This window comes from Miniopterus schreibersii (genome assembly GCF_964146895.1).
Source record: "Miniopterus schreibersii genome assembly, chromosome: 5".
NCBI lineage: Eukaryota > Metazoa > Chordata > Mammalia > Chiroptera > Miniopteridae > Miniopterus > Miniopterus schreibersii.
In genome coordinates this window covers 4,390,547-4,414,940 of record NC_138106.1, presented here as the reverse complement: position 1 = coordinate 4,414,940, position 24,394 = coordinate 4,390,547, and the positions used below count along the sequence as shown (strand labels likewise).

The 24,394-nt window shown below is 44.6% G+C and overlaps 1 protein-coding gene across 6 annotated transcripts in view; it reads left to right on the top strand.

The window, feature by feature from the left end:
* PKNOX1 (PBX/knotted 1 homeobox 1) overlaps positions 1–22,540 on the top strand; it is a 39,515-nt gene extending 16,975 nt beyond the window's left edge. For 3 of the 6 annotated variants that reach the window (XM_081137773.1, XM_081137774.1, XM_081137775.1), the window contains exons 4-12: positions 681–808; positions 3,573–3,744; positions 5,590–5,760; positions 10,953–11,052; positions 11,978–12,075; positions 15,514–15,642; positions 16,467–16,543; positions 17,345–17,517; positions 19,422–22,540. In XM_081137773.1, the coding sequence (XP_080993899.1) occupies positions 681–808; positions 3,573–3,744; positions 5,590–5,760; positions 10,953–11,052; positions 11,978–12,075; positions 15,514–15,642; positions 16,467–16,543; positions 17,345–17,517; positions 19,422–19,633 (1,260 nt within the window). In that variant the 3' untranslated portion in view covers positions 19,634–22,540. The remainder of the gene's footprint in view (positions 1–680; positions 809–3,572; positions 3,745–5,589; positions 5,761–10,952; positions 11,053–11,977; positions 12,076–15,513; positions 15,643–16,466; positions 16,544–17,344; positions 17,518–19,421) is intronic. The other 3 variants (XM_081137776.1, XM_081137777.1, XM_081137778.1) reach the window with 2 other exon arrangements.
* Positions 22,541–24,394: the final 1,854 nt, after the last annotated feature.

The following is a 24,394-nucleotide window of genomic DNA, read 5'->3' as shown; positions in this document are numbered from 1 at the left end:
TTTGTAAACTAAATTATTTATGTTTAGGGATTTAAATACTTTTTACCTAAGTTAGAAACAACATTGCTAGGTTAAAGCAATTTAAATGATAATATCTTGAAGACTTCCTCTTATATTTAATACTATTTCTGTAAACACAGCTGCCTTTTATTTTCTGAATACAGTTACTTTTTAAAAAATTTGTATAGTTTATGTATTCCTGGAGTTTAAGCTTAGATAGGGGACAATTTCAGGCCTGTCAAAGATATGCAACGTATCGGGTATGAGTAGTTTTTGTGACAAGATGAGAAGAGCTTGGACGATTTGTGTGTTGCTCTGTCGCTGTAACACTACCCAGCATGAGGCTTTGCTGCAGGCACAGACAGACAGTAAGATTGCACGTGGACCAGTAAGTAGCCTTCAGTAATGTGTGGTTATTATGATTTTGAAAATCCTAAGCATTTCACAGATATCAGTCCTCATTTTTAAATGGTTTGGGAATTTGATCTTTGACCATTTTATAAACATTAAATTAAAAAGGAGTTTGTGGGTGGTGTCCGTTTGCATTGCTGCCAGTCACATAGCTGGCAGTTCAGCATTCCCGTCGCGCATTCCGTCGTCGCGTTCCTGCTTGAGAATAGAACACTTAGGAGCAGTTTGTTTCCTGTTTAGTAACAAAAATTCTCCTCCTCCTTTCACAGATGCAAGTGGTAACAGAGTTAAAAACGGAGCAAGATCCCAACTGCTCTGAACCCGATGTGGAAGGAGTGAGCCCTCCCCCTGTGGGGTCCCAGACACCGATGGATGCAGACAAGCAGGCCATTTATAGGTAGCGACGAGATGTGAAGCATGTGGGTTTTCAGAGGAATAATGAGAGTAGAAAACCTCGTTAAAAGGAGCATTCGAGAGCTATTAGCTAGGAAGGGTAGGGTGTGATGTGGTAACTACCGGGGTGAAGATTTCCTGGCTAAGATGTTATTTCTAATATCTATCTATCTATCTATATACACATATACACACACACATGTTTTATTAATTTCAGAGAGAGGGAGAGAGAGAGAGATACATCAGTGATGAGAGAGAATCATCAATCGACTGCCTCCTGCACTCCCCCCACCAGGGATGAGCCTGCAGCCTGCGCATGTGCCCTGACTGGGAATCAAACTGTGACCACCTCTTCTGTAGGTCAAAACTCAACCACTGAGCCAGCACCAGCCGTGCTCTAATATCTTTTTAAAAAAAGTTTTGGAATGTAAATCTACATTTTAGTCTACCTTGCAAAAATAATCTTCAGGCCCAGATGATTTTATGGGAAAGTTCTGTCAACCTTTAAGGAAAAAAAGCAGCACATCTACACAGTCTCTTCCAGAAAATAGGAGATGAGGGAATGCTGTCCAATTCAGTTACAGCTTGAGCGTCACTCTGAATCCAAAGAAAAAAATATATAGACAAGTATCCCTCATGAATTTGGATATAAAAATAATAAAATACTAGCAAATTGAATCCAGCCACAAAAAAATAACAATAATATTAGAATAATATATAGTGACCAAGTGGATTTTATCCCAGGAACGCAAGACTAGTTCACCATTCAATGATCAACCAGTGAGATCCACTGTGTGATCATATCAAGTGGTACAGGAAAGCATTTGACAGAATCAGCAGCTAATTATCATTAAAACTTGTCAGCAAAGGGGAACTTACTTAACCTGATGAAGGGCAACCACAAAAACCTACAGCTCACGTCAGACTCGATGGTGAAAGACTGAATGCTTCCCCCTAAGGTTGGGAATGAGGCGGAAACGGCCACTGTAACTCCTCTTATTCAGCACTGTACTGGAAGCCCTGGCCAGTGCAGTTAGGCAAGAAAAAGATTAGAGAGGAGAGAAAATAGAACTAGCTCAATGCACAAACAACATGCTTGTCTGCATAGAAAATCCCAGCATCTACCAAAAAACTTCCAGATACATAGTGAACTTAATAAGGTCACAGGTTACATGTACAACACACAGAAACCAATCCTATTTCTGTACTAGTAACATATAATTGGAAACAAAAAGACAGTACAGTGGTTCCTCGGTTTTCAAAAGTAATCCGTTCCAGACCATCTGAGTTCTGAAACGTTCGAAAACCGAGGGATCCACAGCCAACAGCTAGGCCTCAGGATCTTGCACTCGGCGGAAGCCGTGTGGCATGTTCAACTTCCAAGGCATGTTCGAAAACCGAAGCATTTGCTTCTGGGTTTACGGCATTCGTAAACCAAAGTGTTCGTCAATGGAAACGTTCGAAAACCAAGGTACCAGTGTACATTTATAAGAGCTCCAAAAAAACAGGTATAAATCTACACCTATAAAATGCTAATGTAAGCAATCAAAGACAACCTAACAAATGGCAGGACATACTGTGTGCATGGATTGGAAGACTCAACATAATACAGATGTCTGTTCTCCTAAAATCGGTCTATAGACTTAATGCAATTCCAATTAAGTTTTAGCAGGATATTTTTGTTCATATAGACAAGTTAATTCTGAATTTTATATGTAAGTTAAAAGAACTAGATTAACTAAACCAATTTTGAAAAACAAGAATAGAGGAGGAATCAGTCTGTTTGTTCTAAGATTTGCTATCATGTTACAGTAGTTAAAACATTGTGATATTTGTGAAGGGATAGACACATAGATCATTGCCACAGATAGAGTCCAGAAATAAATCTACACAAATGTGATGTGATCGTTAGCCAAGATACAAAAACAATTCAGTGATGAAAAGGTAGACTTTCCAACAAATGGTGTTAGAACAGTTTGTCATCCATATGCAGAAAAAAGATCCTTGATCTACTCTCACATTTTATACAGAAATTTACTCAAGCCCGGCTGGCATGGCTCAGCGGTTGAGCATCGACCTAGGATCCAGGAGATCAGGGTTCAGTTCCCAGGCAGAGCACATGCCCGGGTTGTAGGCTCGATCCCCAGTGGAGGGCGTTCAGGAAGCAGCTGATCAATGACTCTCATCATTGATTTTTCTCTCTCTCTCTCTCCCATCTCCCTTCCTCTCTCTGAAATCAATAATATATATATATTTTAAAAATTTACTCAAAATGAGCTATAGAACTAAATGTAAATTTTAAAACTGTAAAATTGGTATATTCATACAATGGAATATTATTTGGCCATAAAGAGGAATGAGGTACTGATACCTGTTACAGCATCAGTAAGTCTTGAAAACATACTAAGTGAAAGACACCAGACACAGAAGGTCATGTATTATATGAAATGGCTAGAATTGGCAAATCTATAGAGACAGAAAGCAGATTAGTGGTGCCTGGGGCAGGGGCTTGGGGGTGAAATGGAGAGTGACTGCCAGTGGCCACAGGGTTTCTTTGGGGTGGTAGAAATGTTCTAAAGTGGATTGTGGTGATGGCTGCACAGCTCTGTGAATGCACTAAGAACCACTGACTTGTACACTTTGAGCGAATAAGTGGTGTGCTATGAATTAGATCTCAGCGGAGCTGATGTGTCAGACAATGCATATGTACGTAGGTACCAGACATGCCCGTGCAAATGGAGAGCCTCCTTTTTTTCTTTTCCCCCTAGGCATCCACTGTTTCCATTATTAGCTTTGTTGTTCGAAAAATGCGAGCAATCCACGCAGGGCTCAGAAGGTACAACTTCTGCGAGTTTTGACGTGGACATTGAAAATTTTGTGAGGAAGCAAGAGAAGGAGGGAAAACCCTTCTTTTGTGAAGACCCGGAAACTGACAATTTAGTGAGTAAAATAAGTGTTTTCTTTTTACTTCTTCCAAATTTAAAAATATGTTCAATAAATTTCAAACTTCCAGTTAGAACTTTAAACTGTTTATAGTTCTGCTAAAGGGGAGAATCGTACAATTCATGAGATAACTTATTTTAGTGTGTGTGTGTGTGTGTGTGTGTGTGTGAGAGAGAGAGAGAGAGAGAGAGAGAGAGAGGAGAGAGGAAGACTTGAATGTCTCCCAGCCTCCTCTAGTTACCCTTTCCTGTGGTAATCAAACAAGCTGGTTTCCACCTGCATCCTAAGTGTACCGGGGATTCAGTTCTCTCCTAACATTTGAAAGGTTCGTTGGGGTCAGCGTGCTCACTGCTGTGCTCCTCGGGCAGCAGGTGTGTGCCCAGCTTCAGTCCTTGACTTGTCCTTGACCACGGACACACGACTGTGTTCTCCAGGACAGCTCTGTCTTGAGGCTCACACTGATTTGTGGTGGGCAACAAAGTTTACCAAGACTTGGGGAGGCCCACCAGCACAGAATGGGGACAGGCTTAGCAAAGGGCTCCAAGGCCCCACACGACCTTCCTTGTGTTTTTTTTCTGAAGCCAGTCTGTCTCACATAAGTGCCCTCCTCCCAGGTCCAGTGCTCTGAAATTCAGGTCTCTGCTTTCTGAAGGAAATGGAGAATTCTTTGGAGTTAACGTCACTGCCGCACCCAAGGGGAGCAGAGCCTTTCAGTACTGTGGAGCACTGCCCGCTGGGTCTGGGCCCTCCCTGGATTTCTGTTAAAGCCTCTGAGCTCCCAGACCAAAGCCTTCGTCAGGCCCTGGTCAGCAGAAAAGGGTCCTTGGAAATCTTTTTCCTGAATAAATTGCCAAGATCTTAATTGTTATTGTTGTTTTTTAAATTTCTCATTACATAGTCAACCCTTATAGCCCAGTAGATTTTATAGGTGAGCTGTCTTACTTTGAGTCTGACTTCTCATCTTTGAAATGGGACTGATAGTGCCTAGGACCAGAAGCTCTCTGCCTCTGAATCTGTCACACAGCTGTCAGCGAGTGAGGAGCAGAGGTGGCCACAGCCATCCTAGGCTGGCGGGGGCCAAGGCTCTCCTGACTGGTGTTAGAGCACAGGGCCTCCCAGAGCTGGATGCTTGGTATTTCTCATTACTGACTGGCTGACTGGTTGGTTCATTCCATGAGTGCTACGAATTACTACACCGAAGTCGCAGAAGGAGCTGGGCTTTGGGTTGTGGATTCATAAGAGGTGCTGCTTATGGTGATGGTTTCATTATCAGTGTCAGTTACCTCCTGCTGTGAGACAGATTACCCCTAAACTTAGTGAATTAATATAAAACCATAAAACTTAGAAAAATCATGAGAGAAAATTTTAGGGTCTAGGGCTAATCTAGGGCTAGGCAAAGAGGTCTTAGACTTGACACCAAAAGCACGACCCATTAAAGGCAGAGTTGATACGCTGAAGTTTATCAAAGTTAAGAACCACCTGTGAGGTGGGTCTGGATCCACCCTGGATTATAGACGAAGCGACAGGAGCAGCGAGGGCTGGTACCTTGCGCATCAGGCTGGGGCCCGCTGGCCCTGCACTGTGCACCGAGGTCAGCGCTGGCATCGCCCGTCCTCCCTGCACAGAGGGAGCCGGAATGCCAGACCGTGGGCCGGGGTGCTGGAGTGATGTGTCATTTTGCACGATATGCGATGTTATTCCACTTGTGTCCCTGGCAGTCCAGATAGCGACGGCTGTGCGGGGTTCAGGCTAGTGACTGAGGGTAGTCGTGTGGCGATGATTGTAACTTAACATCATGCTGCCTTTTCCTTGTCTGAAAGTCTTCATTTTCTCTGCTTCTAGATGGTAAAAGCAATCCAGGTTTTGCGTATTCATCTTCTTGAGCTGGAAAAGGTTAATGAACTCTGCAAAGATTTCTGCAGTCGATATATTGCTTGTCTAAAAACGAAAATGAACAGTGAAACTCTCCTGAGTGGAGAACCTGGAAGCCCGTATTCCCCTGTCCAGTCCCAGGTACTTACGTTCGGGTCCTGCTCTGCTTCCTGGTTGCCGTCACATCTGCAAGGATGAATGGTATTGATCCTGAGACCGCCAGCCCCCCCGCAGTCGTGAGGCTGTCTGAGTGGCTGTGCTGCTCTCAGGGTCCTTTAGTCCTCAGACCCTGGCCTGAGAGTGAATTCCAGACACCGCTCGTCCGCCTTCATGCAGTGAACACAGTGAGGCCCTGATCTGTGTACTGGACCCTGGGTCCCGTGTTTCTGGAGTTTCACCCATTTCTTCCTTTTTTTCTTTTTAAAAATACATTTTAAAAAACTGTGGTAATATACACATGTCATAAAACTTAGTATCCTAACCACGTGTAAGTGTACAGTTCAGTGGCGTTAAGCACATTCACACTGTTGTGGGACCATCACCACCACCCGTCTCCAGAACTTCCATCTCCCCAAACTGAAACTTCCTGTTAAACACTAACCCCCCCCCCCCCCAGCCCCTGGCACCTACCCTTCTACTTCCTGCCTTTATGAATTTGACTCCTCTAGGGACCTTATTTAAGGGGAATCATTTGTCCTTTTGTATTTGGCTTATTTCACTCAGCTTAATGTCCTCAAGTTTCCTCGTATTTGGAGCCTATTATATTGTAGCCACTCTGATAGGTTGTAGCAACATTCATTGTGGTTGTAATTTGCGTCTCCCTGGTGGCTAATGACGTTGACCATCTTTTCATGTGCTTGTTTTCCATCTGTGTGTCCTCTTTGGTAGAATGTCTTCTCACATCTTTTGCCCAATTTCTAATTGGATTTTTCAAAAACTGTTGACTTTTGAGAGTATTCTAGATACTAGTCTTTTTATTGGATATACGATTTGCAAATATTTTTTCCAAGTCTGTAGCTTATTTTTCTCACTCTTAAACAGGGTCTTTTACAGAGCAAGCATTTTCCCCTAGCCTTTATTTTGTTTTATTTATTTACCTTAAATTTGTATCTCCTATCCACCCACCCTGCCTCCCTTTTGGCAACTGTTAGCTTGTTCTATATATCTGTGGGTCTGCTTCTTTTTTTGTGTGTATTTATTTGTTTTGTCCTTTTAGGTTCTGCATATGAGTGAAATTATATGGTATTTTTCTTTCTCTGTCTTATTTTACTTTGCATAATACCCTCTAGGTCCATCCATGTTGCCTCAAATGGCAAGATTTCATTCTTTTTAGAGCTGAATGTGTACCACATTGTATATACATACTGCATCTTTATCATCACTCATCTACTGCTTCCATATCTTCTTGGCTGTTGTAAATAATGCTTCCGTGAACATGGGATGACAATATCTATTAGCATTTTTGTTTTCTTGGGATAAATACCCAGAAGTGAATTGCTGGGTCGTATGGCAGTTCTACTTTTAATTTTCTGAGGAAGCTCCATACTGTTTTCCCAGTGGCTGCACGAATTTGCAATCCCACCAGCAGTGCAGGAGGGTCCCCGTTCTCCACACCCTCGCCAGCACTTGTTTGGTGATTTGTCGATGGAGCCATTCTGACAGGTGTGAGGGGATACCTCATTGTGCTTTTAATGTGCATTTCCCTGATGATTAGTGCTGTTGAGCATTTTCTCATATGTCTTCTGTCCATCTATATGTCCTCTTTAGGAAAATGTCTATTCAGGTCCTCTGCTTATTTTTTAATTGGGTTGTTTTTCATGGTGTTACGTCGTAGGAGTTCCTCATATATTTTGGGTATTAGCCCCTTGTCAGATGGGTCATTGGTGAACGTCTTATCCCAGTCAGTAGGTTGTCTTTTTGTTTTGTTGATGATTTTCTTCACTGTGCAAAAACGTTTTAGTTTGATGTAGTCCCATTTGCTTATTTCTCTTTGTTTCTCTTGCTTGAGGAGACATATCCACAAAGATGGTAGTAAGACCGATGTCAAAGAGTTTACTACCTATGTTTTCTTTTAGGAGTTTTATGGTTTCAAGTCTTACGTTTAATCTTTAATCCATTTTGAGTTTATTTTTGTAGATGGTCTAAGAAAGTGGTACAATTTTCTTTTTTTGCATCTGTCTGTCCAGTTTTTCCACCAGCACTCACTGAAGAGACTGTCTTTACCCCAATCGTATCCCTGTCTCCTTTGTAGTAGGTTGACAGTATAAGCAAGGATTATTTCTGGACTCGCTATTCAACATTTTTTAATATTGATAATTCGTTTTTATCAACTTTTCCTTTTATGAGTCGTGATTTTGGTGTCAAGTCTAAGAACTCTTTTGCTAGCCCTAGATCCTGAAGATTTTCTCTTATTTTTTTCCCAAAAGTTTTATATTTTACATTTAAATCCATGATCAGTTTGGAGTTAACTTTTGTATAAAGCAAGAGGGTTTTGGCTGAGGTTCATCTGTTTGCCTCTGGATGTCCAGTTGTCCAGCACCATATGTCAAAAAGCCTCCTTCCTCCACTGAGTTGCCTTTGTACCTTTGTCAAAAGTCAGTTGGGCATATTTATAGGGTTTATTTCTGTGTCCTTTGTTCTGTTCCCCTGACCTGTGTATCTCTACCATATAGTCTTGATTACTGTTGCTGTAAAATAAATCTCAGAATTGGGTACACTGATTCCTCTCACTTTATTCTTTTTCAAAATATTCTTTCTCAAAATATCTGAGCTATTTCTAGTTCCTTTGCTTTTCTTTCTCATATAAATTTTAGAATAATCTTGTCTATATGTACCAAAAAAAAATTACTGAGATTTTTATAGGAATTGCATTTAACCTGTATATTGTTTTGGGGAGAATTGACATCTTTACTGTTAACTCTTTCAGCTCACATACATGGTGTGTCTCCCATTCATTTACTCTTCCTATGGTTTCTTTCATTATTGTTTTATAGTTTCCAAAATATGAGTTCTGCATATGTGTTTTTTCACCTGAATATTTCATTTTTTTGAGCAATTGTAAGTGGTGTTATAGTTTTAACTTCAGTGTCTGTGCTAGTTTATGGAAATAGTTAATTTTTTAAAATATGTTTTTATTGCTTTCAGAGAGAGGAAGGGGGGAAGAGAGAGAAACATCAGTGATGATAGAGAGTCATTGATCAGCTGCCTTCTGCATCCCTCCTACTGGGGATCGAGCCCGTAACCCGGCATGTGCCCTGACTGTGAATCGAACTGTGACCTCCAGGTTCATGGGTAGACGCTCAAGCACTGAGCCACACAGGCCAGGCTACAGTTGATTTTTTAATGTTTATCTTATATCCTGTGGCCTTGCTGAACTCAATTAATTGTAGGAGGTCCTTTATGTAGAGTCCTTAGGACTTTCTACCTATCCAATCATATCATCTGCAAATAGAGACAGTTCTATTCTTCCTTTGTAATCTGTATACTTTTTATTTCCTTTTCTTGCCTTATTGCATTAGCTAGAACATCTAGTACTATCTTGAATAGGATTGGTGAGAGCACCCTTTGCTTGTTCCCAGTCTTATGGGGAAAGTGTTCAGCCTTAATTTTAATGGTAGTTTTTTTTCCCTAGCAGTTCTTCATAAGATGAGGAAGTTTCCCTCTATTCCTATTTTTCTGAGAGTTTTTATTGTGTTGAATTTTGTCAAATGCATGGATTGATATAATTATGTGATTTTTCTTCTTTCGTCTATTAATATGGTAGATTATTTTGAGTTTTTGAATATTGAGCAAGCCTTGCATTCCTGGAATAAACCACTTGGTCATGGCATGGAATTCTTTTTATATGGATTCCTGAATTCTGTTCTGTTTGCTAATATTTTGTTAAACATTTTTGTGTCTATATCAAGGGATATTGGCCTATAGTTCTTTTTTGATTCAGTCTTTAGTCTGATTTGGTGTTAGGATAGTACAAGTTTCAGAAAATGAATTGGAGAGTATTCTCTCCTCTTCTGTTTTTTGGGAGGGCTTAGAATTGGTATTAATTTTTCTCTAAATGTTTGATAGAATTCTCCAGTGACACCAGGACCTGGAGGTTTATTTTCTTGGAGGTTCTTAAATTATGAATTTACTTTCCTTAATAGTTATAGGACTATTCAAATATCTATTTCATATTGGACTTTGTCTACTCTGTCCAATTTGTGTGTCGAGTTCATGGTACTCCTTTTTCTCCTTTTGACATCTGCAAGGTCTTCAGTGATCACCATTTCATTTCTAATATTGGTAATTTGTCTTCTCTCTTTTTTTCTGTCCATTTTACTAGAGGCAAAGAACCTGCTCTTCTCTCTCTGTTGTTTTTCTGTTTTCAATTTCATTGTTATCTGCTTTGACCTTTATTGTTTCCTTCCTTTTGCTTGCATTGGTTTTATTTTGTTCCTCTTTTTCTAGGTTCTTAATATGGGAGCTTGGATTGATTAGATGTCCTAACTTTATTCTGACCAAGTTAGTGTAGCCTACTTTGTGTGTACCTACCAAAGCTTACACATTCACATTGATGTGGTGGCCCACAGAGCAATCACCTCTGGGTGATACTTACGCTACCTAACTGTTCAACTACTTGGGTGCCTGCATGTACCAGACTCCATGGTAGATGCCAGGTGTAGGGATCCCTTCCCTTGCCAACAACCTAGCCAGCCATCAGTCAGTGGGTAAATTTGCCCATTTGGATCTAATGTCGGATGATTAGAATCTCCAATCTGGTGTTTACAAATGTTTCCATGGAGTGTGCTGTGGGCCAGGCCTGGGCTGGGTACTCCACACACGTGGGCACACAGGGAGGCGGGGCTCAGATGTGCACTGTGCTGAGGTCCTGGTGGTAGGGAGCTGTGCAGGCCCAGACTCACCGTCACCACTCACAGCCTCCCAAGCCTGTGGCATAATCTTCTGAAAGTGCCCATTCATTCAAGGAGGCTTTGGTTCTTGGAAAATCAAGAGTCTGGGCCAACAATGATGGAAAAGGTGTGTGATGAGATTAGGTAATTTTGGTCTCCCTAGTCATACCTCTAGGACTGTAAGGTGGGGTTAATGTGATGAGATGAAAAATAATCTTTTGGAAGCCAAATTGAAACTAATATCTTAGTATTGATCGTCACATTTAATAGTCAGACTTACCTGTCCTGGTTTCCAGGTATGTAGAGCCTACTTCATGGAAGGCTGTGCTCTTGGCCTTAAGCATCTCTTGTATTGATGATGCCATTATGCTGCTTGTTTGGAAGTTCTAAACATGGGAGTTCTGTTTTCTAATAACGCCTCCCCTGTACATTTCTGGCTTACAGCAGGTTCACAGTGCCATCGCGGGCACCCTCAGTCCCCAGGGCATCGTGGTGCCCGCGTCCGCGCTGCAGCAGGGGAACGTGACCATGGCAACAGTGGCAGGTATGGGATGGGAGAAAGGACACGTTTTCCTTACGCTTTTTCAGAAAAAGTCCTTCATAGTAGGACGGAGACTTGCATAAATATAATTTTTAATTAATACCAGTTCTCTAGTAAAAGTCCTAAAATCTAGACTTCTTTGAAGGCCTGTTTCTTGTTAATTCTCAATGACAGGTACTTTATGCAAATTGTGTTTCCCTACCAAAAGATGTTGGGAAGAAAGGTTTTATATAGGAGTTGAAACTATATAGCAAAAACCCATTTTAATTCTCAAATGAATGGTTTTTAATTGTGCTTTTAGCAGCACCTGGAAAATCATAAGTTGCGTTAGTAATTGATGACAAGCAAATAAAAATGCATTCTTAGTCTTGGTGTAACTTGTATAATTAAAACATCACAGGAAGGGGACAGATTCTCAAGTCTCTGGCGCATCTAGAATGTTGCAAATACAAGACTGTCATTAAATGTAAGGAGGGGGAGAAAGTTACACTAAAAAACCCATGTAATAGCACAAAGGGAAACCTCCACAGGAAAATAAAGCACATTTGATCAAAATGAGAACCATAATAAAAATATTTGTCATCTGCCATCTTTGGCCAAGTCCTTTGATTTGTGCTAATTGTGGGAGAAAGTAGACACTGGAAGCGAGCCAAAGGCAGGGGAGTGCCCTCCCCCGACCCAGCCATGCCCCGCACCGTCTGTGAGGGCTGCAGGGCCGCCCCTCAGCATGGCGCCGTGTGGGCACTGCTTATGCAGTGAGTTTGTTTTGGTTATTTACAGTGTCAAGTCTGCGAACAAGGTATTGATCATTTGAAATGATGTAAAAAACTCATCAAACTAGAGATTTTATTACTTTCATAGTATAATAAGAGGATTGGTTTTAAGTCATTGAGACTTAAATGTAATGCTTTTCTCCTTCCTTTCTGAGGTGGCACAGTTTATCAGCCTGTTACAGTCGTCACTCCTCAAGGCCAAGTAGTGACACAGGCGTTGTCACCTGGGACGATCAGGATCCAGAACTCCCAGGTGTGTGCCGTTCCTTTGGCAGGATTGGGAGGGGGGGGGGGGGGGTGCACAGGTGCGGGAGTGCAGGTAGAGGCAGGTTGAAGCCATTCTCTCTGGGTGAAGATACTTGTCTCATATTCACTCTCACTCAGCAACATCCAGTTACTCTGAATGTCAGTACAGTGGTTCCTTGGTTTTCGAAGGTATTCCATTCGGGAAGACTGTTCAAGTTCTGAAATGTTGGAAAAGTGAGGGATCCACAGCGGAGAGCGGGGCCTTAGGATCTTGCCCTCAGTGGAAGCCGTGTGGCATGTTCGTCTTCTGAGGCATGTTCGAAAACCGAAGCATTTACTCCCAGGTTTACGGTGTTCGTAAACTGAAATGGTCATCAACAGAGACATTCGAAAACCGAGGCACCGCTGTACTTTGTTTCTTTTTCATTCTTGATCTTTCTCATTGTAAAAAAGTTGCAAAGTTCAGAAAAGTCCAAGGAAACAGGAAAAATGTCACCCATTATCTCTACCCTCGAGCAACTACTGTTGTCCAATTTAACGTTGGATTGTATAGTTGTCTCTGCACCAAGAGATCCGAGGCCGTGTAGATGTCCTGCCCCCCATCCCCAGGTCACAGGAACCGCACGCAGGTTTGCATGAGTGCTGGCCGGGCTTTGGGACTTTGAGCTCTGAAAAGGTTCTCTCAGGCTTTCCGCTGTGCTGCTGCTGAGCCAGAGCAGGGCTTCAGGGTATTCGGGGCACTTGCTTTAATGCCACGCCCTACCCTGGTGAGAAATCTGAGAGAAGGCTCCCCTTTCCCCTCTGCACGCTGCCCACTGGGGGCGCTACTTCAAGAAGGCTGGTCTGCTGCTCCTCCCTGTGGCCACCAGCTCCCAGAGTACGGGGCAGCTTCAGGGGCAGAAGTGACAGCTGGAAATGCAGTGACATGCCATGACCTTGGGATGGTCCTACCCTCTCTGTGTCTTTGGTAAAATGAGATTGGACCTGGTGGTCCACAAACCCCTCTAAGTTCTAGAGAGACACACACACTCACTCACTCATACACTCCCACAGTTTTACATTTAGCTGGGTTTAAATCAGAAAGACAGTGTTTCTGTTGTCTGTTCTTTCTTAAGAGCATTGACTCCCTCTGTATGTTATAGTTGCTTATCTTTGGCCTGCAGATATATTCTACATTCTTAACCACTTTGAGGCCCTGCCTTGGGTCCGTGGGTGTTTTCCTGAACAGATAGCACATTTGAGGGGGCCTAGGGTGTGCATGGCCAGCACAGCCAGTCCAGGTTCCTGCCTTTGACTTCATGGAAGGTTTTATTGGACAGTTGCACTGGGGCTGGTCAGGGCTGAGGGGTTGTGAGGCCTCAGAGGCTACCTGGACACACACAGCCCAGGGTTGGGGGAGGGGAGCTGGGCCCACCTGCACTGGCCCTAGGTCCCCAACCACCCTGCTTTCCCTGTAGTCTCCCATTTACAGAAGCTGTAATCGTAAAGCAGGGCCTGATCTGCAGTGTTGCCTGGTATCAAAGTTGCTGTTCTTAGAGGAAAACGTTTTAATGAAATGCCTCACTTATTTGCTAGAGGTTCATTCGTCCTGCTGTTTGAGAAAGAAGTTTTCTAATTAACTGAATTTTCTTACAGACAAAAATTACTGGTTTAAATAGCAAACATGCAGAGTTTTGATTGTTTCGGTAGAACACCTTGTCACATGTAGCATGATGTCACTCCCTACACCCCTTCGGCAGATCCCTGGTCAGCGTAACTCCCTGCTTCTGCCTGTGAGCTGCCCCTGCTCTGGTCTGCAGTGGCCCACAGTGCCCTACTGTGCCCTTCTCCTTACCTGTCCTATCCTCCCGGTTGTTATTGCTTCCAATGTGGGCAGGACAGGAAGCCAGAGAAAAGAGCTGCTTGGGTTCCTAACAGAAGAGTAACTAGACCTGATTGGTGGGTTTTCTTTGAATAAAGCCTGAACGTTACGTATATGATTATTTCACAGCTGTTTGGGCTGCTCTGGGCTATTCTTTTTGGCCAAAGTTTGGGTCCTTGTGCTTCAGGTAATTAGGGTGGGTAACTTACCAGCAGGAGCTTCTGTATTGTTGTGTTAGAAACTCTCAGGATTGGTTTTGTCCAGAGAATTGGTATTATCTCAGCTCCTATGTCACTCTGGTGGTCAGCATTACTCACGGGTGGACCTTGGCAACACGGCACTGTGGTGGCAGTTCTGGATGTGCCTGTGCCATCTTGTCCTGCACCCCAGGACGGGTCCCTGCCATGTGTGGGGCTGGGTTGTGGGCACAGTGGGGGGTGGAGGGAATTTTAGCCCAGCATTGCCGGCTCCCTAGGAAGAGAGGCATTTCTAGGGAAAAGTCTTTAATTATACTTTTAGTACAAACCCATTTAAAAACATTGAGAAAAGGAGCAGTAACCAGGAGATGAGATTTCACTGATGTCTCTCCCTCCCCTTCACCCTCCGCTTTGCGCAGCAGTCTTACTTCTGCAACCTGAATTATTGCTGTGTCATAGGTCAGTGTCCACAGTGCTGAAGGGCTTAGGACAGATGGCAGCGGTCCCTAGCAAGCGGTGCAGTTGACTCTTGAACAACGCGGGTTTGCACTTATGCGCAGGCCGTATAGGTGGACCCGCACAGTTCAAACCCGTGTTGTTCAGGGGTCCAGGGCGTCTGTTTTCTTCCCTGGCCCCTGCAGTGACCACTGTGACACCATCTCTGCAGGCACGCTGGGCGTGAGAGGCTGCATCTGGGAAACGTTCAGGGCCTGAGTAGGCCTTGTCACATCAAGTCTTCTCCCAGGCTTGCATGAGGCACTTACCTAAGAAATGTGCACTTCCCTTCCTATTGAAATGGGACGACAGAAGGTGTGTGCTTTCCTCGAGGATGAGGGAAGCGACCCTTCCAGTGGCTGCGGAGGCCCCTGCAGAGTCTCACCCAGCCTTCGCTTTGTGATCCCTTCGTCTGCATGTTTGTGTTGCTGTTTCCTTCCCCCCTGTTCAGTTGGCATGGCCTCTAGTTAGGTGTCCTTTCAGCTTCCCTATCCATGCTCAGTGGTTGCTTGAAATCTCGAGTGTCATCACTTCCATTCCTGGAGGAAGCAAGATGAGAACAGGTGGTGAATGAGAGACACGGGACTCACCTGTCTGCAGGTGAACACCTCAGGAGCCTTCTCAGCGTCCATCCCATCTGCCTCTCCAGACGAGGGACCTCTGCACAGCTGACGGGGCTCTGAATGGCTGAGACACTAGTGTAAATAGTTATAAGGCAGAGGGAACTGAAGCCTGAAATCAGCCCCTACAGGGTTCTGGTGTATGTGCTGCTACTGTAAATAAGCCCCTTATCCCCAAGGTTCTTGGTTATTTTTCCATCAGAAGGTGTGAGATACTTGGAGGTGTCATAATTTTCTATGCTCTCTAACATTATTTTTCAATTGTTTAAAAGCTTCAGTTACAGTTAAACCAAGATTTGAGCATCTTGCATCAAGATGATGGCTCATCCAAGAACAAGAGGGGCGTCCTGCCGAAGCACGCCACCAGCGTGATGCGGTCCTGGCTCTTTCAGCACATCGGGGTAAGACCTCCATTCCCCACCGGTTAGCAGCACCCTCCGTGAGGCTTCTTTCTGGCTTGTTTTCTAGAAAAGAGTTGCCTGTATATGCTAATAGGCCTGGTTTTAAGTATCTGTATTTTGTTGTTGAGTCAGGGACAGAGGGAGGGTTACCCACATAGAGATCTGTCACCCAAAGTGATGTCAGGGAGCAGCCTGCCTGGCCCCTTTCTGCCACCTTATGTAGCCAGCGGGGACGGGGGGAGTTTGTAAACTCTCCATGCCTCAGCTTCCTCATCTGTAAAATTAAGGTGACAACAGTGTCTGTCTCAGAGGTTGATGGTGAGGAACCAGAGAATTACTGTAGAATATGCAGATGTGAGAGGCATGCTGTGCCTGCTGCGCCAGAGGCTTATAGGTCCAAACACCACCATTTATCCACTGTAAGTGGATGCAGTTTATGGTTCATAAATTATACGTCAGTCAAGTTGATACAGAAACTATAGATATACCAGGCGCTTAGAAGAGCACCCAGGTGATAGTGCTTGGAGGTGTCACCATTGTCATCTGCGAGCCTCAGGCTGAGCGTCTAACTACCATTGCCTGGGCTTCAGCCAGCTGCTGCCTTACCGGGCACTCCTGGGTGGCCAGGAGAAACACTGGATTCTGTTTGGGGAATTTCTAAAAAAACAAAAACATGCAACTAAAGTTAGGTTTTAACTGAAAGCAGTACTGATTGGTACTTTCGGTTAAACAACCAAATGATTATTTGTATGCCTCTATTTACCTAGAAAATCCTGAGTTCCTTTGTAAAAACTGAAGTTCATGGTAACTCTTCTTTTTCTTAGCATCCCTACCCCACAGAAGATGAGAAGAAACAGATTGCTGCGCAGACAAATTTGACACTACTCCAGGTGAACAACTGGTAAGCATGCCGGCTTTTTGAAACTGTGCCTGTCAACATCAGAGACACTTGGGAACACTCACACTAGTAACTAGTAAAATTGGTTGAAAATGTGAGTTCCTTTAACTAGCAACACTCTATTTTCGGGGTGCTGGAACAGGTGGCAGATACTTAAGAATAAATCCACAAACACTTTTTTGAGAAGGAAGAGAGCAGCTGAAGTCCCCTCGTGGTTTTATCATGGTTGCTGGTGTGTATCAGCTTAGTGACCTAGAACTTCATCGTCTGAGAAATCGCTCATCAGGCGAAATAAGCTGGAACTCCAGCTGCAGACCATGCTCTGTGATCAAGCCGGAGTCAGCTTGGAGGCTCAGTTATCCACACTCAGTACCCGGCTGTGTGGGACAGGCAGGTGCAGACACAACCAGGCTGCAGGGGACACAGTCTTGCTGCTTTAACCTGTCTCTCCCTTAGAGAAAGTGACGTCACATTCACAACTTTGACAGTATCATCAGTGTCATATGAGTATTAAATTCACAAACATGGACTAAATCAGTTAAAGTAAAAAAAAAGGGTAACAGAGGAATTGCTCTTTATTCAAATGAATTATTTTAAAAACAGCCTGCCCTCTTTTTCTGGACACTTAGGGAATATGCTTGTCACTACTCTGAATACCTGTTGTAACAGAGAGCGTGAGTTACTCTGATCGTTTCTGTGTGGTTTATAAAGCAGCTTGTTTACTGGAAGGACTTGGTCACTCCTGCGGGCCTTTGAAAAGGCCGTTTTGATGAAAGTTTGTCCTTTGTCGACTTCTGTGCTCAGGTTCATCAATGCTAGAAGACGAATTCTTCAGCCGATGTTGGATTCTAGTTGTTCAGAAACTCCAAAAACAAAGAAGAAAACTGCTCAGAACAGACCGGTTCAGAGGTTTTGGCCGGACTCCATTGCATCGGGAGCCACCCAGCCGCCGCCCAGCGAGCTCACCATGTCAGAAGGTACGGGGGCCGGGGCGCAGGCGGGTGACACCGCCGGGCAGGGGGTGAACCGTAAGCTCCGTCACTTCCTGTGAGTTTAGGGAACACGAACCAAGGTGTGTGTAGGTGTCTATTTCTGCATCTAAAACGTGAGGAAGCGTCATCCTGGGGCCTGTGTAAAGGGTCTGAGAGGACACCCACAACACGTATGAAACACGACCCACACCAAGACCCAGCGTCGAGTGTGCTGTGGCCTGTGGCCTTTAGCCTTTCTTTTCCCTTGACTCTGGACAGCAGATGGCACTGCCATCTCCTCTCCACCTGGCCCTTTGCCCTCTTTGCCCTTGTAGTCCTCTCTGCCCTTTGACCCGCACAACCCCTGATGTGTTCAGTGCACGTCTATCTGGCAGGCACGTGTGCACATGTAGACGTCATTGGTAGTGTTATGGTGTCGTTCTTTCCTTTCATTCTCCTTTTCACTCAGCAGCGTAACTGTTAAGTTAGGAAAGTTTGGGGCATTATTTCTTTAAATACACTTTTCTCCCCCTGCCCTTCAGGAGCTCCGTTGCCTGTCTGTCAAGTGGTTAAAAGTCACACTGTTGCAGACACTCTTTCTGGTTTTGGGTTCTGTTCTCTGTCTCATTGTGGGTTGTTTCTGGTCCCACCCATCAGCTGTACCATCTCTCTCTTCTGCCAAGTTGAATCTCCCTCTGATCCCATCCAGTGTGCTTACTGTGTGAGACACTGTAGTTTTCATCTCTGGACGTTCTGTGTCTCTCTCTCTCTCATGGGTCTGCCCATGAGTAGTTACAATCACTGCTTCATGCTACTTTCTGCTGATTCCACCCCTTGTCAGTTCTGGGTCTTGCTTTTGTGATTGGTTCTTGCTCCCAGACGTGCTCAGTCCCAGGCTGATCACTCCCACAATCATATAGGACCTGGGAGTGCTCCACCCAGTCTCCCAAGCGTTGGGTCTGTCCACCCTGGCTCGTGAGCTGTAGACGCTGCTCTATAACCACCTCAGATGATCCTTTCCCCAGCCCTGGTCGTTTCCCTGCACGCACGTGCCAATCTGTCCTCTGCCTAGCGCTCAAGGCATTCATTCCACAGTTAAGCTGGCCGGGCTGGGCACGGGCCCTCCCAGTGGGCTGTAAATCAGGCTTATTTGTTTCCATTTAACGCCTCTTGAGCTGTAGTGTATGCTTGTAACCTTTGGCTTATGTGGGTTTTTGATATGTAGTGATCCTACGTTCATATTCAAGTAATTTATATTTTCAGTGTTTATTTTCTTTTAATCCAATAATCAGTTAGAAAGGTATTATTTCTCTCTCTTCCTCTTCTCCTCTATTGGGGGAGAGGTTAAAACAAGACTATCCAGTGAAAAGAAATCTCCTTCCGCCCTGATGTCTGGTCTTCTCTAGAGACGACCTTGTTCCGTTTCCTACACGATCTCCCAGTGCATGCAATACGGTGACTGTGCATAGACAAGAATGAGGGACCCCTTTCTCCAAATTCAGCATACACAGTAATGTCTCCTCTTGCTTTCACCACTTATTAATACACTGGAGACTTTTCCAGGTGAGCGCCTGAGAGTCACTGCAGTTCCCAGACAGGCAGGGACAAGCACAGCCCTTCAAACTGGCCTCACTCCAACCTTCCCAGTTATGTCCATGTGGGCCTTTCTCCTGCCTTCTCTGGTCTCTGTTCTCCTTGTGGCTCTGTTTCTGTCCTGACCCCTGAGACATTCAGCAAGGGGCCTGAGGCCAGTTCTAGAGAGTTTCCTCAATCCCTGTTGAGCATCCCAGAAACACAAGGCTCTTAACGAGAGATCACATAAGCAGATAGGACCCAGCTGGGTGACAGTGTTTTCCTCCATTGAGCACTAATTTGAATAGTGACCACCACGTTCTGCGGTTCCGCCACAGGAGCTGTTGTGACGATCACCACACCCGTGAGCATGAACGTGGACAGCCTCCAGTCTCTGTCCTCGGATGGCGCCACCCTGGCCGTGCAGCAGGTCATGATGGCGGAGCAGAGCGAGGACGAGTCGGTGGACAGCCCGGGGGCTGGAGGGGCTGCGCTCACCCCCGCCCACATCAGTGGGCTGGTTCTGGAGAACAGCGACTCCCTGCAGTAGGGCCACGGCCGGGACCCAGGGCAGCCGGGACCCAGGGCAGCGGGCCTGGCTTTTTACAGTTTGCACAGCAAACATTTTACACAGTTTTATTTCTGATCTGTTTTATATGTAGATATAGAAGAGTGCACTTTTGTATTCATAGCAAGCTTCAAGAGCGCCTGTGCCGGTGCAGCGACTTCTTTCAAGGGTGTGCGTGTGGGTTTCAAGGAAATTTTTTCAAGGTTTAACGCTAAAAATGTGATGAATGACAAACAGCCTGTGAGCCCCTAATTAGATTAAGGAGCATTTTTTAAAAATTATGCGGTTTTAATATCGTTCTGTGGCTAAAGCAGGTCTCCGTGGCTGACCTTGGTGTAGCCCACAGGTTTGAAAGAAGCTCCTGCACCTTAAAGCCGCCAGCTCGAGGTGGACAAGACAGGACAATAGAGCGATGTGACTCCCGGTGAATGTATGGCACCTTCAGTACCTTTACGTTCTCATCGTCAGTGAGCTGTTACGTTTGCTATATATAAAAAGAAACGCCTATTTTTACCTTGCTGGAATTATTGGATAAAGAGCTATTTTTATAAATTCGTTATGAATTGGATTATGACTATTCCAAGGATAAAATTTCTAGAGAAGAAACCACATACGCTACGATTTCAATTTGGAGTGTCCTGAATTGACCAAATTTAATGAGCCTGCCCCAGGATAGCTAGGGGGGTGATTTACATTTACTACTATCAAAGAAACAACTATTTAATGAAATTTTGGTATCTTCAAATTTTCGTTTATATGTAAATGCTCAGATTTCATTTCTCACTTAATCTAAACATATATCTAAAGGTATTTGCTAAGTAGGACTTAGTTCAATGAATTGGTAGCCAGTAATTAGTTAAAGCTCTTACCATACATATTTCAGTCTAATTTAAATTTGACCACAGTTAAGTGGTGACTGTACCATGTTAGCTGTGTATTTTTTAGAATTTTTTAGTCATCCATATGTTATGCATAGAATGTTTATCATAAACTAATATAAAATGTCCTCTATCCCACTGGCTCAGAGCTGGGGTGAATCACAAACATTCAGCCTCGCTCCACAATCAACAGATGCCATGAAGTGGCAGAGATGCGGGGGACGTGCTGAGGAGCCACGTGCGCTCCCGCCGTTGGCCACACATGTCACCGCTGGTCCTGGGGCGAGATTTTCTCCTTGTGCATGTTGCTCTAGAATTGCCAGAGGTGTGGAATAATGTTGGGACTTCGCTTCCTGGTGACAAGATGAACCAAATTCGTAGACCCGGTTCTGCTGACTCTGGTTGATTTGTTTTCATTTGCTCGCTTGCGAGTGGGGCTTTCTCTCAGAGAGCGAGCGGGCAGCCTTGTCTCAGAGCAAGTCTGGATGTCATCTTACCTGGGTTGCTGGAGTTCAGCACGTTCCTAAAGGTTCCTAATGGTTGGAACGTTGTTGGTTCTTGAGATCCAACAATAGTTGACTGGTTAGGGAACAGGGCTACTGTGAGCAGCATTCAGAGCTAGTGCAGGTTTTTTCTGCGACTGACTTTTCCTTAAAAATTTATTAATTAAAGTTAATCATAGGAAAGTACTTCCTAGATAACCTAGAAGGCAGAAAGAAATAATAGAAATTTCTTTTAAAATATTTCAGGAGCTTTAAAAAGAAAAACTTGACTATCAACTCTTGGGGAGGGAAGACAATTTTAAAGCAACTATCGCATTTCTTATTTTATAAACAGTTTTTAATATCTTAAGTCTACATAACTTTAAAAGATCATTTTAGCTTTACTTAAATTCTAATCTTGCTGGACTTTTCAAAAACGATCTGTGGAAGCCAGCCCTCTCCTCCTTCCCCTGCCCTCCTTCCTGTGGAAGGTTTAGTGAAAACATTGAGAGAATGTGGGCTCCTAAAGGTCATTGTCTCTCCCCCTACCAGACAGCATGGCCACTGGGGCAGCAGATTGTTAGCCGAGGGCCGCACACACTGTGTCAGTTTGGATGCGGCCGATTCGGGGTTCGAGTTGGCTTGGGCTCAGGCTTCCGTGCCCAGTGACACCGTGTGCGCCTCGGCAGCCAGAGCCAGTGCCCTTACCCTGAGTTCTGTTGCTGCCTTCAGGGGACTAGGGTAAGGTCACTTAGAGGGCGTGCTCTCATGGACAGACACAGCCGGAGGTTTTCCTAACCTCTCCCCCTATAACCACCTGACCTGGCTGTTTGGTTCATAAAACCGCTGTCCAGTACACTGGTTGTCAGTTCTGCCTTATCAACACCCGTTTTCCAGACATTGGAATCTGTGAAAGTACCTCTTCCGTTGAGCTTTCGTTGTAAACAAACAAATCCTTTATTCTAGTTCAATTCTTTCCTTACGAAGGATGCTTTGACTGTGTTTGAGACCCCAGGTAAGCATGTTGTCCCTGCTGCTCAGCTGTTGAGCAGGTAGCTGGACTGCATTGCCACAGCCAGACACTCCAGCTGATGGACTAGCCCAGCTTTCAGCCTCTTGGTTCCAGACAGTAAAATACATTTAAGCATTTATCCTGTGTGCAGGCACATGGGCCGTGGCCCTAGCTCGTTCACAGGCCACAGAGCAGCGTCGCCCAAGCCTCACACCCAAGGTTTCAGGAGTCAGTTCTGTCACCTATCAGGTGACCCGACTGACCTGTGTGAAAAGTGTTGGGGCACTTTCTTCTTTCAGACAGACTCAGACATACCCAGGTGTGACAGGCCAATTTTTTGCAGTGAGTGACAGCAGTGACTCGGCAATCTTCTTGTTTTAGTTATGTTTGGTCTATGAACTGACAATCTTTAAAACGTGAATACTGTAACAATGTTTTCTTGGATTGTTGTCTTTAAAGGGGATTTTTGTGAAGCAATTGATTTATCAAAGCAAAAAAATTAAAAATAGAAACATGCTTTACGGATGTTTTATTTTCTAAAGCTCATGTCACCACAAGCTGCTTTTCCATTTTAAGTCATACATTCAGGTTGTTGACATGTTTTGCTGGTGACAGTTGGGGTTTGTGGTGGCCCCTGGACATTTTTAAAATTAGGACAACCCTGCATGGGAGCCATTTAGTGTCAGGAATCTTCAGTTACTTCAGTTAGTCATTGGTTTTCCAGAAAAAAATTAGAAAGTTTTGTTTGTTTGATTTATTGTATTTTATCGTAAATCTGATTATTTCAATAGTAAGAAGAAAATGATTGATGAGTAAGGTACTGCCTTTCACAGTTCCTGTCGTAAACTGGAAATCCAGGCAGCCCCTGGGCACCCTTTAGAGGGACGTTAGAACAATTTCAGAGTGGTGTTTCAGCTCCCGAAAGCTGTCCGCTTAGAGGCTAACATGAGAGTACTTTTTAGAAGTGCATCTAAAATTGCTAATCTTGTAGATCAGGACTCATGGCGATGAAGTGTATTGTCTCAGGAAGTGTTCTGATTGACTTGACAGAAAACGGAGTCACTGTGTCGTCACTCCAACTCCTTTAGGTCAGAGGTGAGAGGGTGGACATGAATTTAACCAGGTAAGGCCACAGCAGTATTTCCAGTCCTGTGTGTTTTTTTTGTTTGTTTTTTTTCAAATATATCTTTATTGATTTCAGAGAGAGGAAAGGAGAGGGAGAGACAGAGATAGAAACATCAATGATGAGAGAGTCATTGATGGAGCCTACAACCAGGGCATGTGCCCTGACCGGGAATCGAACCCCGATCACCTGGATCCTAGGTCGACGCTCAACCGCTGAGCCACGCCCGGCCGGGCCAGTCCTGTATGTTTTTTAAGATTTTGTCCATCAAGTGAACCCCCTCCTCTTGAAACTGAATGAGGTTTTGTTTCCACTTTAACACCGAAGCAGCATGAGGTAGCTGACACTGGTGACAGAGGTTTAGACCAAAGGTGGACGGCTTTCACTTGGCTTTCTTGGGACGGTTGGTTGCCCTTGGGTCCCGGCCACCATGTTGTAAGGAAGCCCAGGCCACATGCAGAGGCTGTGGGTGGGGTTTCCAGCCAGAGCCACCATCAACCCGCAGACATGAGAGCGAACGAGTTCACAGAGACAGCTGTCCCTGAACATGCGTGCTGCTCAGAGTGCAGACGTGTGAGCAGAGAACTGTGGTCGGTGCTTTCTCACTGGAATAGCTTGTTAAGCAGCCTCTCTGTGCTCTGCAATGCTGGGGTGGGCCTGTTTTCCTTCTTCGTGGCAACACTGGCCTCTCAGGAGCCCACCTGTGGACCCATGAGAGCACTCAGTGAGCCTAGTCAATCCTGAGACTGGTTCTGGTCACTATTCCCCCACTTTGCTGTTGGGTGAAGGGAGGGCATTTCAAGGAAGCTTAGAAGGGAGTGGGCTGCACGTCCCACCGCTGCCACCAGACACCTGCTCCGTCCAGGGTGCAGCGCTCAGCGTGAACAGGCAGCAAGGAGGTTCTGTTCCAACACCTTTGGACCCCTACTTAATATATTTATAGTCCAACCCCGTCACAGGTGGGAAATAATCCCTGTCATGTCTGAGGTGCCTCCTAGTCAGCCGGGGAGGTGGACATGAAGGAGACACCAGCCCCAGAGGGAAGGGCCAGGTGGTTCTGAACTATATCACAGAAGCCAGGTTGAGTTAATGAGAAGACTGAACCATAAAACACAGTAATAGGCCTGTTCTGTTATTAAGATGCTTAAGGAATGACTCATGTGCAAACCAGTGTTCCTAAAACGAAGTGTTTGGAGCCTAATTTAAATACCTGCCCAGTTGTAAGGAGCAGCATCGGTGTCCTTCCAG